The 18,822-nt window shown below is 36.5% G+C and overlaps 1 protein-coding gene across 1 annotated transcript in view; it reads left to right on the top strand.

Moving 5' to 3' along the window:
• LOC114052190 (ATP-binding cassette sub-family A member 3-like) overlaps positions 1-18,822 on the top strand; it is a 193,544-nt gene that overhangs the window by 134,615 nt on the left and 40,107 nt on the right. The window contains exons 20-22 of the mRNA XM_027874667.1: positions 12,209-12,467; positions 12,647-12,851; positions 13,373-13,592. Coding sequence (XP_027730468.1) covers positions 12,209-12,467; positions 12,647-12,851; positions 13,373-13,592 — 684 coding nt within the window. The remainder of the gene's footprint in view (positions 1-12,208; positions 12,468-12,646; positions 12,852-13,372; positions 13,593-18,822) is intronic.

Raw genomic sequence — 18,822 nt, 5'->3', positions numbered from 1 at the left:
TTTCACTGTCTGTACCCCATGTCTGGAACTCTCTCCCTCCTCATCTCTGCCTCCTGGCTTCTCTGGCTTCCTACAAATCCCAGCTAAAATCCCACCTTCCAAAAAAAATCACCCTTGATACAAGTGCCTCATTATCTCCAATTTATCTTATTTGTACATAGAGTTTGCATGTTGTCTCACCATTAGACTCCCTCAAGAGCAGGGACTATTTCTTTGTTTATTTTTTGCCCTTTTTTGTATCCCCAAAATTTAGTAAGGTTCCTAAGCCCATAGTAAGCATTTAATAAATGCTTGTTGACTGACTAAGTTCATATGTAAGCACAATCATACCCAACCAAGAATCAGAAAAAAATTAATTAACCTTATATACCACTTACTGTGTGCCAGGAAAGGGCCTGAAGTCAGGAAGACTCACCTTCCTAAGTTCAAATCTGGCCTCAGACACTTACTAGCTTTGTGACTCTGCCCCTCTTAATTCTAGTACCTTCCCTTTTATTTATTCTATAGATAGCTTGCTTTGTATATATTTGTTCCATCTGATTGTAAGCTCCTCAATAGCAAGGAATGTCTTTTGTGACTCTGGCAAGTCACTTAACCCTGTTTGCCTCAGTTCCTCATCTGTAAAATGAGCTGGAGAAAAAAAATGACAAACCACTCCAGTGTCTTTGCCAAGAAAACCCCAGATAGGGTCATGAAGAGTCAGATATGACTAAAACGACTGAACAAAAACTGTGCCAGGCACTGTGCTGTGTTTTACAATTATTATATCATTTGATCTTCACAATGATACTTCAAGGTAAGTACTATTATTATGCCCATTTTATAGTTGAGGAAATGGAAGTTAAGTGACTTGCCTAAGGTCACACAGCTAGTAAGTGTCTAAGGCTGGATTTGAACTCAAATTCCTGGCCTAGCACTCTATCCACTGTATCACCTAGTTGCCCACTTCCATGATTGTTCAAGTATTATCATAAGAGAAGTATTTCTCAATGTATATATTTCCATCAAAGATCCTTTTAGAACCAAGGCAAAAAATTTTGAAAGGTCACTGTTCAAATTACTATCTTTGGCTGGCAACAAGAAGTCTAGAACTATATCTTATGAACTTCATAAGGACTCACAACCTGAACATTTTAACTGAATTCTTTTAAATATGTTAAAGATATTGAAACCAGAACAAAAATCTTAGTAGATATTTCCTAGTACACACACACAACTCTGCCAGGATTAATGCTAGCAACTTTACCAACTTTAAACCTTATCTGCAGATCTTTGAAGATGTGTCATGTCTGCCTATTGACTTGTACTTTATATTCTCAGAGAATGAAGAGATTATAGACACAACCAATTTACCTCTCAACAGAGAAAAGCTAAAAGCTTACCACCTAACTCTACATTAACCCAAAGGAACACTGCCAGAAAAAAAAAAAATGAAGATGCAATGGCTGAGTTTGTTAGCAAGATGCCACAAAGTGACAGAGTTTCACTAAGAAATATTTAAGTATTCATGGGACACCCAACTTAGCAGATCTATAGAAGGCTACTCTGTACCTAATTGTGGAAAAACTGGGCAACTTGCTGGTTTACAAAATAGACCTAAAGACTGCAGGGATCCTACAAAGACCATCCAACTCAACCACTTACTGCCCATAGATGAGTTGGTTGGACTCCCTGTTGAGCAAGTAGAAAGTGATTGTCATTCACTTCAGTGGACTCTAAGCAAAAAGAGATTTGCCTGCCAGTTATGCAAAAACTGCCCCAAACACTGACTCAGAAACAGACATTCTAAGTGAAGAAGACTCTATGTAATATAATCCCCAATCACAACTTCAGGTAATAGAAGAGGGTGAAGCAATATCTTTTCTGCCTAATATTTCAGCTGTAGACTCCTAGGTTGCAGACATACCTCAAAAGATTAAAATAATACTGCTAGCTATCCTGGGTTTTCCACAAGTTTGGGTTTATGAAGCAGTTCTATAGTTCTAATGAGACTTGTTATTAGATCATACCATCAACTAGTCCAGGTTTAGGAATACACATAGCAATAAGTCACAGTAGAGCTAAGTATATTTGACCACTGAACCAGACTAACAGCAATAATACTAATTTTTTTTGTATACACACACACACACACGCACACACACACACACACACACATACATGAATTAGTATGTAGATGACTGGGTATTTTGACAATTAAAAATTCTTTTTTTAAAGCCAAAAATGGTATTTCAAATATAAAGGACATTGGCAAATTACTACTTTGTAATCAAACTAGGTTAACTATTGTAACTCACTGCTTCTGATGTATAATCTTGAGATATTTTTTCTAATAAAAACTTTGTCGTTAAAATAACATAACATTAATTAGATGGTCAAAAAATCTAATTAAAGAATAACACTAATGTTTTCCAGTGTAATGTGCGCCTTCCATGTGATCACATGTATTCATTGATATATTGTTAATTATTGCATGTTTTGAGTTTGCATTTATTTTATGAAAATTCTTGATCCTGCTCATTTGCTTTTGTGCTAGAATCATACCTATATAATCACATCATCTTCATTATGTTGCTGCCTTGCACACCTATCTGACCTTGTAGAATTTGTGGTTCACCAGACTGTCAAAAGGGTCCATAACATTGTTCTCCCTGTAACTCTCTGGACTTTACCACAATGCCTAAGCTGTCTTCTCACCCTGAAATATACTTATACCCTCAAAAGACCCTTTCTCCCATTAGTGAGTCCCTCTTGGAACCTCCATTTTGAGGAAGGACTTAACCCAGCCATCCTCTGTACCTTTCCTGGCTCTGCTTTGGACTCTCCAGACTGTTACCATGCTTCTGTGGGTTCCTTCTCTAACTTACATTTTTTGCAGATGGTGAAGTATCTCTTCTCCCTTCCTTTTCACTTTTTTTTCTAGGAGACCTAGTATCTAATTCAAAGTTTTTCTTCCCTTTAAAGTGGCTTATTTTCTGTGGTAATTAGTATCAAAGCTAAGAATGTTTCATTATTTGTTGTATGTGTATAGAAAGTTGCTAAGACTATACGGCATGCACACATTCTAAATATAGGGACCAGAGGAGGGAGTATTCTTTCCCTTCAAACCTCACAGATACCTGGTTACATTAACAATATCCAAGTAAAAGAAAGTTCTTAATCATTAAAACATTTATGGAGCCAAATTAAACAGCAAAGTAACAGGAAAATAGTCTCACACATTCCTGAACAAATATAAGCTTATTTCTCCTTTTCTCTGACAGTTGTTTGAAGAAAAAAACTGTCACTAAGAATCATAGCTCTTGAAAGACACTCCTCCCCCCACCTCTTGGTAAATATTATAGCTCTTCATAGCTTTCTATCTGTGATCATGGAACCCAATAGTAGCTGCAATTCCACCTCACTTTCTAATCCTATCTCCTTGTATTAAAACATCCTTTACCACAGGCACATTGGCCTATGGGAAATGGAATCCTGGGAAATTCTCCAAATAAGAGTTCACATTCTATGTTCAGGGATTCTACTAAATGTAGTCTTTAATCAAATATGCCTGTCAAACTTTCTCTTTTCTTATTCTTGTTCTCCTTTATGATTTCAAACCAAAATGGGTTTGGCCCAAACCTATGACTTTGGTAATCTGAGAACCTCTAGGTTACTCCGCTGTCTTGTGCCTCTTCCAAAAGATAAAGAAATAAGAACACACTGAAGCTTCTTCTAAATTCTCTGGCATTTTAGCTTTTGACAGACTTTTAAAATATTGTTTTGTTTGGCTATATAAGTTTGCTTTTTAAATTATGAACACAAATTTCACGATATGTGCTCAAGACAAGAACTTAATTCAATTCTACAATACTTCAACTTTTTGTATTTGTGAATGTATGTACATACATGTTTTTACGTGATCATAATTCCTTTGTATATACTATTATGAAGGGCAACATGGACTTTAAGTCTGTAAGAGCTGGGTTCATATCCTACCTTTGATGCGGGCAAGTCATTTATCCTCTCTGTACCTCAATTTGCTTGCCTTTAAAATGAAGGTAATAATATCTGTAGTATCTACCTCACAGAATTATCATGAGGGTCAAATGAGATAATTTATGTAAAAACTTTTACAAACTTTACAAGTGCCATATGTCATTTGTTGTTACTGTTCTCTGCCTTTTTTTACATAATATATTCATCTTTCTACTAATTGACAAAGTCCGTATTCTTATAATTTTTAATAGCTTTATCACATTTCAGTGTGTTAGTATAATTAGCTTAGCCATTCTCCTGTTGTCAAACAGTTAAGTTATTTCCAATTTCTTGCTATTATAAGTTCTGCTGATATTTCTTGGGACATATTTTACAGGTTGAATGATTGGGTTAAAGAATATTGATAGATTTATTTCTTTAAAACAAATTCTAGTAATCTGGCAAAGATTAAACCAGATCTTCAAGCAATTGTATAAATATATGTATTTCCCTATACTCTGACAATACTGGGTTTTTTTAATATTTAATTTGTTTTTGTTAATTTATAGGTCTGTAATAGTACCTCATAGCTCTTTGAATTTGCATTTCTCATATTGTTAGTGAAATATACTAGGCATTTAAATACATTTCACAAACAACAAAAGAAATGGAAAGTAAGTGAGTGCAACTTTGTCTAATCCATTACATCTAAACGAGGTTTCACATCCCAGGCTTCACCCCAGGTTCACTCCCTCCAATTTTCCCACAGCTTCTGGAAAGGACAGGACAAGTGCTCTGATTCTATTCATCCTCACCAAACTTCCATCTTGGTCTCTTTACTGTCGTTGTCACTGTTGCTATCCTTGGCTGCTACATTCATTCACTCCTCCTGCATTTCTGTTGTCTAGGGTGTTTGAGAAGCAAATAATTTTCTATGTAACATAATCCAATTTTGAAAACTTATCACATCTTTGTCCTATCCCCCCTTTAAGGATATATGTGTGTGTATATCACATTTTATTATACAGAGAGGAATATATAGAGAGTATATACATATGTATACACACATATATATATATATTCTAGAGGAGGTAAAACTGTGCAGACCTAATGCTACACATAAATGCATAATCATTAACAAAGGGACTGATGGCAAGCCTAAGAAATCATTTACCTAGTTGCTTAAGATTAGAAGTTGAAACAAATAGTGACCACAAATTCAGAATACTAAAATTAAAAACAGTAAGATCTTCCATACTTGCATCCCATAGTAACTCAAAGGGCAGCTAGGTGGACAGAACATTGGGCCTAGAGTCAGAAAGACTCATCTTCCTAAGTTTCAAATCTGGCCTTAGACACTTAATAGTTGTGTGACCCTGGGCAAGTCACTTAACCCTGTTTGCCTCAGTTTCCTCATGTGGAAAATGAGCTAGAGAAGGCAATGGCAAAGCACTCCAGTATCTTTGTCAAGAAAACCCCAAATGGAGTCATGAAGAGTTGAACAAAACTGAAACAACTCCACAATAAACAGTAACTCAGAGATGTTTAAGTTGTGAAAACAAGATTCATCATATATTAAAAGAAATTCTTTTTACAGTTCATCTGGTTATAGAAATTTGCTATGAAAGGAAGAAAGAGGGATATAATTACAATAATATCAAAACTGCCCCTTCCAGGACATGAACTAACCTGAAATAAGCATAACAGTATAAAGCTTCCTTAGCTATTTGATTGTAGTGAAGAGCCATAGTTAACCTTTATTTTGGTTTTTTGTTACTATTGCTGCTTGATTTAGTATTTTATTTTTCACCAGTTGCATGCAAAAACAATTTTTAACATTCCTTCTTAAAACTCTGAGTTCCAAATTCTCTTCCTCCCTCCTAATCCCATCCCCTCATTGAGAAGGCAAGCAATTTGATATAGGTTATACATGCAAAACATTTCCATGTTGTGAAAAAAAAAACATAGACCCCCCCCCAAAAAAAAAACCTTAAGAAAAACAAAGAAAGTAAAAAAATATGCTTCAATATGTATTCAGACACCATCAGTTCTGTCTCTGGGGATGGATAGCATTTTTCAGCATAAGTCCTTTAGAGCTGTCTTGAATCATTAATGGTGTTACTGAGAATAGCTAAGTCATTGACACCTGATCATCTTATAATATCGTTGTTACTTTGTAAACAGTATATTTTACTTTGCATCAGCTCATGTAAGTTTTTCCAAGTTTTTCTGAGAGTAGCTCATCATTTTTATAGCATAACAGTATTCCATTATAATCACAAACCACAATTTGTTCAACCATTCCTCAACTGATGGGCATCCTCTCAATTTCCAATTCTCTGTCACCAAGAAAGAATTGTTATAAATATTTTTGTACATATAGGTCCTTTTCCTTTTTGTTTTTTATCTCTTTTGGGATACAGATCTAGTAGTTCTATTGCTAGGTCAAAGGTTGAGTTCCAAAATGCTCTACAGAATGGTTGAATCAGTTCACAACTCCATCAACAATGCATTAATGTCTCATTTTTCCCACATCTCCTCCAACATTTTGTAATTTTTCTTTTCTCTCCTATTAGCCAGTCTAATAGGTATGAGGTGGTACCTCAGAATTATATTAATTTGTATTTCTCCAATCAATAGTGAATTTAGAGTATTTTTTCATATGGCTATAGATAGCTTTAATTACTTCATCTGAAAACTGATCATATCTATCTTTTGATCATTTGTCAATTGGGGAATGACTCTTATTTTTATAAATTTGACTCAGTTCTCTACATATTTGAGAAATGAGGCCTTTATCAGAGAAACTTGCTTCAAAAGTTTATTTTGCACAATTACTATTGCTAACTGTATTTCTAATCCCCCTCCTGTTTATTCTATTCTCTCTCTCCTTTCACCCTGTCCCTCCTCAAAAGTGTTTTGTTTTTGACTACCTCCTCCCCTAATCTACCCTCCCTTCTGTCACACACCCCTTTCTTATCCCCTTATTTCCTATAGGGTAAGATAGATTTCTATAACCAATTGAGTGTGTATTTTATTCTCTCTTTGAGCCAGTTCTGATAAGAGTATGGTTCACTCACTCCTTTCACCTTCTCCCCCTCTTCTCCACTGTAAAAACTTTTTTCTTGCCTTTTTTATGTGAGATAATTTATCCCATTCCTCTCTCCTTAATTTTATTTTTTAGATATAATCACTTAATATTCAATTCACACCTGTGCCCTCTATCTATATATACTTCTTCTACCTGCCCTAATAATGAAAAAGTTCTTATGAATTACAAGTATCTTCCTGTGTAGGAATGTAAACAGTTTAACCTAATTAAGTCACATATGATTTCTCTTTCCTCTTTATCTACTTATGCTTCTCTTGAGTCTTATATTTGTCTATTCAGCTCTGCTCTTTTCACCAAGAATGCTTGAAAGTTTCATTGAAGACTCATCTCATTGAATGTCCATTTTTCCTTCTGAAGGATTATACTCAGTTTTGCTAGGTAGGTGATGCTTGGTTGTAATTCTAGCTCCTTTGCCCTTCAGAATATCATAGTCAAAGCCCTCTGATTCTTTAATGTAGAAGTTGCTAAATCTTGTGTTATCCTGACTGTGGCTCCACTGTACTTGAATTCTTTCTTTCTGGTTGCTTGCAATATTTTCTCCTTGACTTGGGAGCTCTGAAATTTAACTATAATATTTCTTACAGTTTTCATTTTGGGATCTCTTTTAGGAGGTGATCAGTGGATTTCTATTTTACCCTCTTGTTCTGGAATATCAGGGCAGTTTTCCTTGAAAATTTCTTGAAAGATGATGTCTAGGCTCTTTATTTTTCATCATGGCTTTCAGGTAGTCCAATAATTTTAAAATTATCTCTCCTGGATTTATTTTCCTGGTCAGTTGTTTTACAGTGAGATATTTCACATTGTCTTCTGTTTTTTTCATTCTTTTGATTTTGTTTTATTGTTTCCTGATTTCTCATAAAGTCCTTAGCTTCCATTTGCTCTGTTATAATTTTTAAGGAATTGTTTTCTTCAGTTAGCTTTTGTACTTCCTTTTCCATTTGGTCAATTCTGCTTTTTAAGGCATTCTTCTCTGCATTGGATTTTTGTACCACTTTTGCCATTTGATAGTCTGCTTTTTAAGATGTTATTTTCTTCAGTATTTTTTGAGTCTCCTTTACCAGGCTGTTGACTCATTTTTCATGATTTTCTTGCATCACTCTCATTTCTCTTCCCAATTTTTCCTCTACCTCTCTTACTTGATTTTCAAAATCCTCTGAGCTCTTTCATGGTCTGAGACCAATTCATATTTTTCTTGGAAGCTTTGGATATAGGAGTTTTGACTTCGTTATCTTCTTCTGAATGTGTGTTTTGATCTTCCATGTCACTATAATAACTTTTTATGGTCAGAATTTTTTTGTTGTTTGCTCGTTTTCCCAGCCTATTACTTGACTTTCTAACTCTTTGTTAAACTAGGGCTCTGCTTCCAAGGTGGAAGGCATTGTCCCAAGATTCAGAGGTTTGTGCAACTGTTTTCAGAGATACTTCTAGGGATCTGTAAGTTTTCAGTTCTTCCAAGGTGGCATGATCTAAAGAGAGGTATTTACTACTCTCCTTACAGTTTAAGTATCACAAAAATATGATCAGGATCACACAAGGCTTGGCAACTGCTATTTGATGAAGGAAGATCTTGGAATATAATATTCCAAAACCAAAACAGAGAAGTTTACAACCAAGAACAACTTATAAAGTTGAGAATAATCCTATGGGGTAAAGTTGATCCTTTAATGGAATAGAAGACTTTCAAGCATTTCTAATGAAAAGAGCAGACTCAAATAAGAATACTGAAATACAAACACAAACGCCCAGAGAAACCTCAAAATGTAAATTTGAGCATTTAGAAGGAACTATAAGATGATGGAGTGTTAACATTCCAATAGGAGAAGAAGAAACAAGTGCTTCTTCAAAATTTAATGTCTTCAAAAGGGTATTGATGGAGTTATATTACCTAAGAAAAATGGAGGTGGGGAGTATTGGTTGTATTCTGAGGGTTTTAAGACGGCAAAGAGAAGGTAGGGTAAAATGGATGTACTAGTGTAAAAATGGGAAGAAGAGTGTTGAACTTGCTATTTCTCATAATTGAAATGTGTGACAGAAAGAGTATACGAACATGGAGGGAGGAGGAATGGGAATGAGCATCAAATAAGCTTTACTCTTATATGAAATGGACAAAAAGTTGAACACAAAGAGTTTAGTGTAGAACAACAACAAACTTAACAGGGAAAAAAAGTGTGACTAGTGTGGCCAGAAGGCTAAAAGTGAGGTAATGCCAAGGAAGAAACAGTGCCAGCAAAACAAACTTAGTGATCATAAAAAGAGAAGGTATAAAAGGACAAAAAAAAGAAGAACTAGAATCTAAGGATGTGAAATGTCTAAAATTGCAACTTTAAAAGACTTAAGAACTCTGAATAATTCAATGACTAACCAGTGGACCTATAAAGAGTTGCAGAAACATTTTTTTATGATGACCACTGTATAGATTCATTTCACTTGACTCTGCTTTTTTCTTACAAGCCCTTTTTCTGCTTTCTTTCACTCAGTCTTTTATTTAGGAAGGAGGGAGAGTAGGGGTTAGCACTAGTGATGCAAAACAAAAAAAAAGTGGGAGAGGGGGAATCCTTGTAAAAATATTTAATGTGCAAAGGATAGAACAGAAGGAAATTCAAAATAAAGCACAAAAAAGCTGGAAAATTCTGAAAGGAGTGTGTAGAATTATACTTTTATAAAAAGCAAGGAGATATAAAATAGAGATTCATGGTTTCATATGGAATTCCTTTTTTGTAGTCTGCTGTGTGTGGAAATTCTCTTTTTTAGGGTAGGTCATCTAAATTCAGCATAAGAAATATATTTTTTAACTTTTCATCTCATAAAACCTTTTAAACCTTGTATTTTATTGCCATAGCCTTTGAAAACACAAGATCACTTCTATACAAGGATGACTCATTATAGCTGGACTTTTATAAAAGATTATATGCTTCTAGTATGGCTAATTGATACCTATTTTTTTTCTAGCTGTTTTATGAGACATTCATAGAAACTGTCTAAGCCAGAGTAGAAGTTTCCACAACGTGGCATGGGATTTTCTTTAACTGACCTTGGTCCTTATAAAACAATATCCCTTCTAGGGAAGAATTTATGACCAAACAAGAGACCATTATGAAATGCAAAAGGGATAGTTTTGAGTACATTAAATTAAAAATGTTTTGTGCAAACAAAGCCAATGCAACCAAGATTAGAAAGAAAGCAATACAGCCAGTGTCTCTGATAAAGGCCTCATTTCTAAAATATATAGAGAACTGAGTCAAATCTATAAGAATACAAGTCATTTCCCAGTTAAAAAATGGTCAAAGGATATGAACAGGCAATTTTCGGATGAAGAAATTAAAGCTGTCTATAGTCATATGAAAAATGCTCTAAATCACCATTGATTAGAGAGATGAAAATTAAAACAACTCTGAGGTGCCACATCACACCTATCAGATTGGCTAATATGATACAAAAGGAAAATGATAAATGTTGGAGAAGTGGGAAAATTGGAACACTAATGCATTGTTGGTGGAGTTGTGAAGTGATCCAGCCATTCTGGAGAACAATTTGGAACTATGCCTGAAGGACTATAAAATCGTGCATACCCTTTGATTCAGCTATACCACTATTAGGTCTGTATCCCAAAGCGATCATAAAAACGGGAAAAGGACCCACATGTACAAAAATATTTATAGCAACATTTTTTGTTGTAGCAAAGAATTGGACATTAAGGAGATGCCCATCAATTGGAGAATGGCTGAACAAGTTATGGTATATAAATGTAATGGAATACTATTGTTCTATAAGAAATAATGAGCAGGCAGATTTCAGAAAAACCTGGAAAGACTTTCATGAACTGACGCTGAGTGAAGTGAGCAGAACCAGGAAAACATTGTACACAGTAACAGCAACGTTGTGCAATGACCAACGTTGATAGACTTTTTTCAGCAACACAATCATCCAAGACAATTCCAAAAGACTCATGATGGAAAATGCTATCCACATCCAGAGAAATAATTATGGAATCTGAATGCAGATCAAAGCATACTATTTTCTCCTTTTTTGGGGTTTTTTTTCTCTTGGTTTTTCCCTTTTGTTCTGAACCTTTCACAACATGGCTAATACGGAAATATGTTTAATATGATTGTACATGTATAGCCTATATCAGATTGCATACCATCTTGGGGAAGGGGGAAGGGAGAAAAAATTTGGTAGTCAAAATCTTATAAAAGTGAATGTTGAATGTTATAAAAGTGAATGTTGAAAACTAAAACTAAATATATTTTTATAAAAAATAATATTCCTGCTAAAGAAATTTGACCAAACTATGAGTCCTCAAAGAGGAGCTGAAAAATGATTACAAGTCAAGGGAGGGGATTGGGAGAAGACTCATGTCACAATAAACAATATGAATTGAAGGTCAATGGTATATCCTTCTCTTAACTCTCTGGCTAAGAAGGTAGCACGTAACACAGGCAGTTAGGAAATAAGAGTCATTGATCTTGGAACTTCTGGTCTCAAAGCCTGATGTCTAAACATTAAGATTTAGGAAAAGGCATATTCTACTTTCTTTATCATCTTACACGCAACAATTTGTGGATTTCCCCCACAGAAACAGAGATGTAGAATAGATGTAGGTACCTCAGAGGCTCTCTGTTCCAACTCCCTCATTTTACAGATGATGAAACCAAGGTCAAAAGAGGTTAACCAGCATGGTCAAAATTGCATAGGTATTAAGAGTCAGATGTGGATTTGAATCCACTGGCTCTGCAAGTGCCCTTTTTGCTATATTACACTCTCTATTCATTGATAATTTAGCTGAAAAGATAAAAGAAACAGGAAACCCTGGAAGCACATGGTTCACCTTAAACATTCAAAGAATAGTAATTTCCTGCTCCACACAATCCCATTGGATTGGAATTTTTATTTAACACTGATCTGACCAGGCTGTTTGGAGATTGCATGCTAGAGTAGCTTTAGCTCACTGCTATAGCCCAGTTTCATAGATATTGTTCACTCTGTGCTGTATTAAGAGTTGTCCCTTTAGTCTTAGGAGAGGTTAATGGCCCTTACAGTAATATTTATTCTTCCCAAGCATAATCATCCCTCAAGGAGAGGGATTACATCTTATCATATGATTCATACTGACTGACCATTGTGGCTTCCCCATCCTAGGTAACATGGAAGAGTTCCTCTTGAATGGTAGACTGTGCACTGACCGATGCCTCGTTGCAGTTGAAATTGATTCCCAAAAAAATAAGACAAGGATCACTGCTCTTTTCAACAACCAGGCGTTCCACTCACCTGCAGTAGCCTTGGCACTGGTGGACAACATCCTCCTCATGTCACGTTCGGGTACTCGCGCTTCTATTGAAGTGTCCAATAAGCCTCAACCTCGAAGTGCTATCAAAGCTGCAAGGGAAGAATACCATAAGTATGTATCACTTTCTCTGTCCTTGTCTTATGGTTTTCAAACCATTAATACTTCTTCTATCCTAACATTTTGCACATTTAAATATCACACTGTGGAAGGTGGCTCCTGATATGAATCAATCTTCCCTGCTATTAGTCTCCTAGGGCATACTGATATGCCTCCATATCCCTCTCTTACAGGGGCAGTCGTGGACATGAAATTGCCTTCAGTTTGTTCTTTGGTATGGCTGCCTTGGCCAGTAGTTTTTGTCTCTTGACAGTCACCGAGAGAATCATTAAGGCAAAGCACCTCCAGTTTGTGAGTGGTGTACGAATTATTAATTTCTGGCTCTCTGCCTTTTTTTGGGACCTCTTCAACTTTATCATTCCTTGCCTCCTGCTGCTGGTGAGTATAGGAGGAGTGAGTGTGTGTGTGTGTGTGTGTGTGTGTGTGTATCTCAGAGTCCATTAGTCCAGGGTAGAGCTTCACCTTTAGACAATACTGCTCTGTTCTTGAATCTAGCCACAAAGGCTAAGGCTAGCTAAAGTGGCTCCTGCTGCTGGGAAACTGCCTTCTGAGCAGCCTCTCCATCCCCTCCCTCGGTAGCAGAAAGTTTACTTCCTGATAATGGTGTCTGCAGAAGTCCAGTCCTAGTCCCTTTGTTTACTGATGTGTGTTAAATCACAAAGTTGATGCCCTGGACATCATTGTGTTCATACAACTTTCCTACTCTAATGCCTCTCTTGACAAAGAGGACAAAACAAAACTGTTACAAAAGTAAGAAAGTGCTGTCTTCTTGGTGCCTTTGTCATACCACTACCTTTAAAAGTGGAACTATCATTTCCTATCTCTAGGGTTCTTAGCTAATATTCTCCTCATTCCTTAATCTATGATTCCCATCTCTATATTTGGTCTCTTTGCTTTAGGTTGTGTTCAAATACTGTGGTGTGAAAGCTTTCGTTGACGACCATCATGCAGCAGATATCTTATTAATCTTCGTGCTATATGGCTGGTCTATCATACCCCTCATGTACCTGATGAGCTTCTTATTTTCTGGTAGTGCCACTGCCTATGCCAAACTTGTTGTATTCAACTTCTTTTCAGGCACGATCAGTTTCCTGTTTGTCTACGTGGCAGAATCTAATGGTAAGAGTGACAGCACTTACTTTTCCTCTCCCTTCAGCTGTCCTCTTCCCAAATAAGTCCTTTCTCAAGGGGAAGCAATGAATGAGTGAGGAGAAACATTTTCAGATAAGGAAATTAATAAACAGGCATTGAAAATTCATGACTATCATAAATCTTGCCCAGATTAGAACAGATGATATCTAATAATCCTTCCAAATAGATTCTGGTTCCTTGAAGACTCCAGTTAGTTCATATAGATATGAAGCAGAATAGATTTTAGTTTAAGAAACAAGCTGGAATGACACATTTCCTTTTAACCCCTAATCCAATGATTTATGTGACCCACTTTGGTTCTGTAAGTAGAAGTACTTTCTTCCCTGAAAAGCTTCTCAAGACAGTACTACTGACAAATATAGTGAGTGAACTAAGGAAGTGCATAGAGATGATTCTTGGGTAGAAAATCTAAAGTAGTATAGTATAAATACAGTCAATCCTCAACTTTCACAGGAGTAACATTCCTAGAAAATGACATAAAAATGAAAAATGGGAATGTTGATACAGTGAGCCCATGAGAAATAAGGAGTTAGGTTCTCATGACCACCAAAAACTGTAATCTTTCATTAGAAATTACTGAAAATACACTTTTCTGCATACAATTCGTTATAATAAAACATTAATTCTGATAATATGCACTTTTCCTAACACAGTAACCATGAAATAACCCATGAAATGCAGTACACAAAATAAAACTGGTAATATGCAAAACATTTTTCTCACCAGTAATTCCCTACAATTCTGTAATCCTTTGTGCTAACATCTCAATTTAAAAATATATATATTTCAGACAATATTCAGTTTTCATAACATGAAATCTGCAGTACCACAAATACTGTACAGCAAATAAAATTCTCAAAACTAAAACTTTTTTTAACCTGAATCTTACCTTCTGCTGTGTCAGATGGTAGTGTCAGATGGCATTGCACTGTATACTATGCTGCTGTAAACCTCTCCACCTTGGCTGTCCTCCAAAAACTAAGGGAGAGGTTGCTGGGACATTAGTTGCTGCTATTGGAAGACACCAAGACTGGCAAGGTTTCGACATCACTTCCAACACTCTGTCCTTCACAGCTGGTGGATGGCATTGGAGATTGTGAAGGACGCATCAGCTTGAAATAATACATCAGCTCCACAAATTTGCATGTATTGCACCTCTCATTTTTTTCCTATACTTAGCATAGCTGCAGATAAAATCATGCAAATGCTTGAATTCACAAATTTAAATACATGAATGTTGAGGACTGACTGTATATGTTACTTTCAGCAGTGTAAATTATTCACATATTTTGTAGAAGATCATTATAAACCTGGTTCATTTGTTGGAGAAACACAGAAGGGTAACACTTTTATGTAGAGAATGAGAAAGGGAGCAAAATTTCTCCACAAATGGGATTTCAGTTATTTCTGATAGCAGCACACCCATGTGTGTCCACCCATGTGTGTCTTATGTAAAATTAGAGTTCTGAAAGTGTTTGGTCTAATATATTTCAAGTGGATGTGATTCAAAGGACATGATCTGTGTGTCTCAGCCACCATATCTCTATGTCTAAATGCTTCCCTCTTCCCAACCCAAATGATGCGGTACCCACAGCAACCAATTTCCCTTTTTTCAAATCAGAGGTTTTTAAACCCTCTAGCCTAAAAGATAATGAACCAAGATATGCTTCTTTCCATCTCCCCTGAATGACAAATACAAATACTATTAATATAGAAAATCCTATACAAAGTAATGAAATGTAGAAAGTAGATCTAGAAGTACTGACCACAACCATGTGAAAAATATTATTCAAAAAACAGTGGCTCAGATGCCTGCAAAAGGGCTGGGCAAAGATTTTGTACTCCACCCCTACCACTATGTGTAGCTAGGTGTTATAGTGAATAGAATGCCAGTCCTGGAGTTAGGAAGACCTGAGTGCAAATCCAGCCTCAGACATTTACTGGCTGTGTGACCGTGGACAAGTCATTAACTTCTGTCTGCCTCAGTTTCCTCAGCTATAAATGGGGATAATAATACCACCTTCCTCCCAAGGTTGTTGTAAGACTCAAATGAGAAAATATTTATAAAGTACTTAGCACAGTGCCTGGCACATAATAGGCACTTAGTAAATGCTTATTTCCTTCCTGTCTTCCTTCCTTCCTTGATAAATAAAACTCTGGAATGATTTACATGGACCTAGAACAGCAACCAAGGGCATGATGGGCATTGGAAGAAATGTACTTACCCCACTGAAACAGCATAGTGAGTCTAAGGAATTACAACAGAAGCAGAATCAAAGGAATTCAAAACAGACTTAACCTAACCCTAAAAGTGCCGCTGCTATTTGGATGTGGCTCTGAGTCTAGACCAGCCCTTGTGGCTAGGATCAGCCACTGTCATTCAGCAGAGGAAACATTGGCATAGAATATATCCAGAGCTCACAGCAAAGCATAGAAAGCACAAGTGGCAGTATTAGTTGCAGAGAGGGCTTCATTCATATCTCCATCCAGTCCTTGGAGTATGAATTGCCTGTGTGTGTTCCCTGTGTATGCCCTTTCCCACTAATGGTGTGGGAATTTGTGGGACGGTGTGTTGTTGGGTGGGGAAGGGGGATGTTCCTTATTAATTTCTTGGTCATATGTCTGATTAAATTAATAACTTTTACTTTAAAACAATATGTCCTCTTATTGATCTGGTAAGAGGAAAACATTAGTGGGAGCTATTGAACTATGGATTTGAATTGATGCAGACCTAAAATGTGCCTTGAACCTGGAATAACTTTCAGACACCCCATGTGTGAGGAGATGAAAAAGAAAAAAAATCATAGGCACAGCCCCTGCTCTTTAAGCTCTGATACTCATGCAGAAAGTACTGAAGGACATTCTAAATTAGGGGAAATGATAAGAGCAAAGGCTCAGAGAAAGGAGTTAGTAGGTCATATGCAGGACACCATTGGTTTGACTACAATGAAACATTCCTTAGGTTAGGAAGTACATGAAAGCAATCAATAGTCAAACCCTTAAAATACATGATTAAGAACATGAACTTCGGAATATGAGCAAGCAGTTCTCAGATGAAGAGATTGAAGCCGTCTATAGTCATGTGAAAGAATGCTCTAGATCACTATTGATTGGAGAGATGCAGATTGGAACAGCTCTGAGGTACCACATCATACCTATCAGATTGGCCAGGATGACAAAACAGGAAGATGATAGATGCTGGAAAAGATGTGGGAAAGTTGGAGCACTAGTGCATTGTTGGTAGAGTTGTGAAGTGGTCCAACCATTTTGGAGGGCGGTTTGGAGCTATGCCCAAAGGGCTATGGAAATACCCTTTGACCCAGCGATAGCACTTTTAGGGCTGTATCCCAGAGAGATCATACAAACAGGAGGGGGACCCACATTGTGGTGGCAGGGAGTTGGAGTTTGGGGGGATGCCCATCAATTGGGGAATGGCTGAACAGGTTGTGGTGTACGGATGTAATGGAGTGCTGTTGTGCTATAGGAAATGATGGATAGGCTGACATCAGGGGAACCTGGAAAGACTTGTATGATCTGCTGCTGAGTGGAGTGAGCAGAGCCAGGAGAATGTTGTATAGTAACAGCCACATCGTGCAATGACTAATATTGATGGACTTGGCCCTTCCCAGCAATGCAGGGATCTGGGACATCTCCAGGGGCCTCATGATGGGGGGTGCTTCCACATCCAAAAAAAGAACTGTGGAGTTTGAGTGCAGATTGAAACATACTATTTGCTATTTTTTTTTCTTCTGTTGAGTTTTGTTTCCTCTTTCTGGTGGTTCCTCCTATTGGTTCTAATTCTTGCTTGTAACATCACTAATGTGAGAATATGTTTGGTAGGAGTGTGTATGTATAGCCTGTATTGGATTGTGCACTGTCTTGGGGAGGGTAGTGGGGAGGAAGGGGCAGAAAAATTTTAAACTCAAAAGCATAGGGAAAGTGATTGTCGATAAATCAAAATAAATTAATAAAAAAATGGGATACATCAAAAAAAAGAAGGTGGACTTCACTCAAAAGGTTAGGACGACCTCTGTAAGTTTCTTTTTTAATTTTTGTTTTTTGTTTTTGTTTTTTGAAACTTGGTGATTTAATCCAAACAGTACTTGGAGGCATGCTAAAGGGAGGCATGCTAAGGGGTTTATGACAAGAGTCATAGACTCAATATATAGTCAATAGACATTTAGGGCCTAGGTTAGGCTTATTACTGTGTTAGGAGGGAATGAATCCAAGAGATGTTACAGAGGAAATAATAGATTAACATTTAGATAGTGTAGTGAAGAAGATAAAAGACTCAAAGGAAACCTATTAAAGTGGAAAGCCTGGGGTTCTAATTCATTATAATATGATCATCTGGACTGATCAACAAATTTGGGAGAAAGATTATGAACCCAATTGTAGTTATCAACTGATCAGTCTTAATGCTTAAGGAAGGATTTAGTCTGGGAGAAGTGACTGAAAGCTCAGAATTTGTACATATATTTGGGATTAATCTGTATACAAACAGAAGTAGAACTGGATTAGGGTTTAGGGTTACAGTGCTCATCCCCAGAGACTGGATGAGCACTTGTTAGATATGTCATAGAGAAGATTCTTGGTCAGGTGTAAGTTTTGGCCTATTCAGTCTCATCTACCGTGGTGCAGTGGAAGGAGTGCCAGATTTGGAGTCAAAGAAGGTGGGTTCAAATCCCCATTCTATCAGTTACTGCCTGTTTGATTTGGAGCAAGTCACTCAACTTCTCTTGGCCTCAGTTTCCTCATCTGTAAAAAAAATTAAGAGATTGAACTAGATGACCTCTGAGGTCCCTTCCAGCTCTAAATTTATGATACTATGGTTTTATAATCCTGTGGTGGGAGTGGATGGAGGATCTAGGGAGAGGGCTATGCTACCATATGATTATATGATCACAAGGAATAAAAGATGTTATTATAATTTGTTATTTATATTTTCCATTGGTGTTTATTTTTAATATTATAAAACATTAAGTTTCCCAAAATTTTAAATTAATAAAGGCAGCCCCTTTACTAAGGGCATAATAATTATAGGTCATTTTCAATATATCACTGCATCCAAAATTTTCTGAGGAGTCAAGTCTATAGAGAGTCGCACTCAGCACTTCAGTATTCTAATTTTTAATTTGAAATGTTGTTATTTTAAAATAACAACAACAACAACAAAACTTGGACTACCAGCTCATCC

This window comes from Vombatus ursinus, unplaced genomic scaffold, assembly GCF_900497805.2.
Source record: "Vombatus ursinus unplaced genomic scaffold, bare-nosed wombat genome assembly UNPS02014807.1, whole genome shotgun sequence".
NCBI lineage: Eukaryota > Metazoa > Chordata > Mammalia > Diprotodontia > Vombatidae > Vombatus > Vombatus ursinus.
Note: the sequence above shows the minus strand (reverse complement) of the source record. Positions and strands in the feature narration are given on the sequence as shown.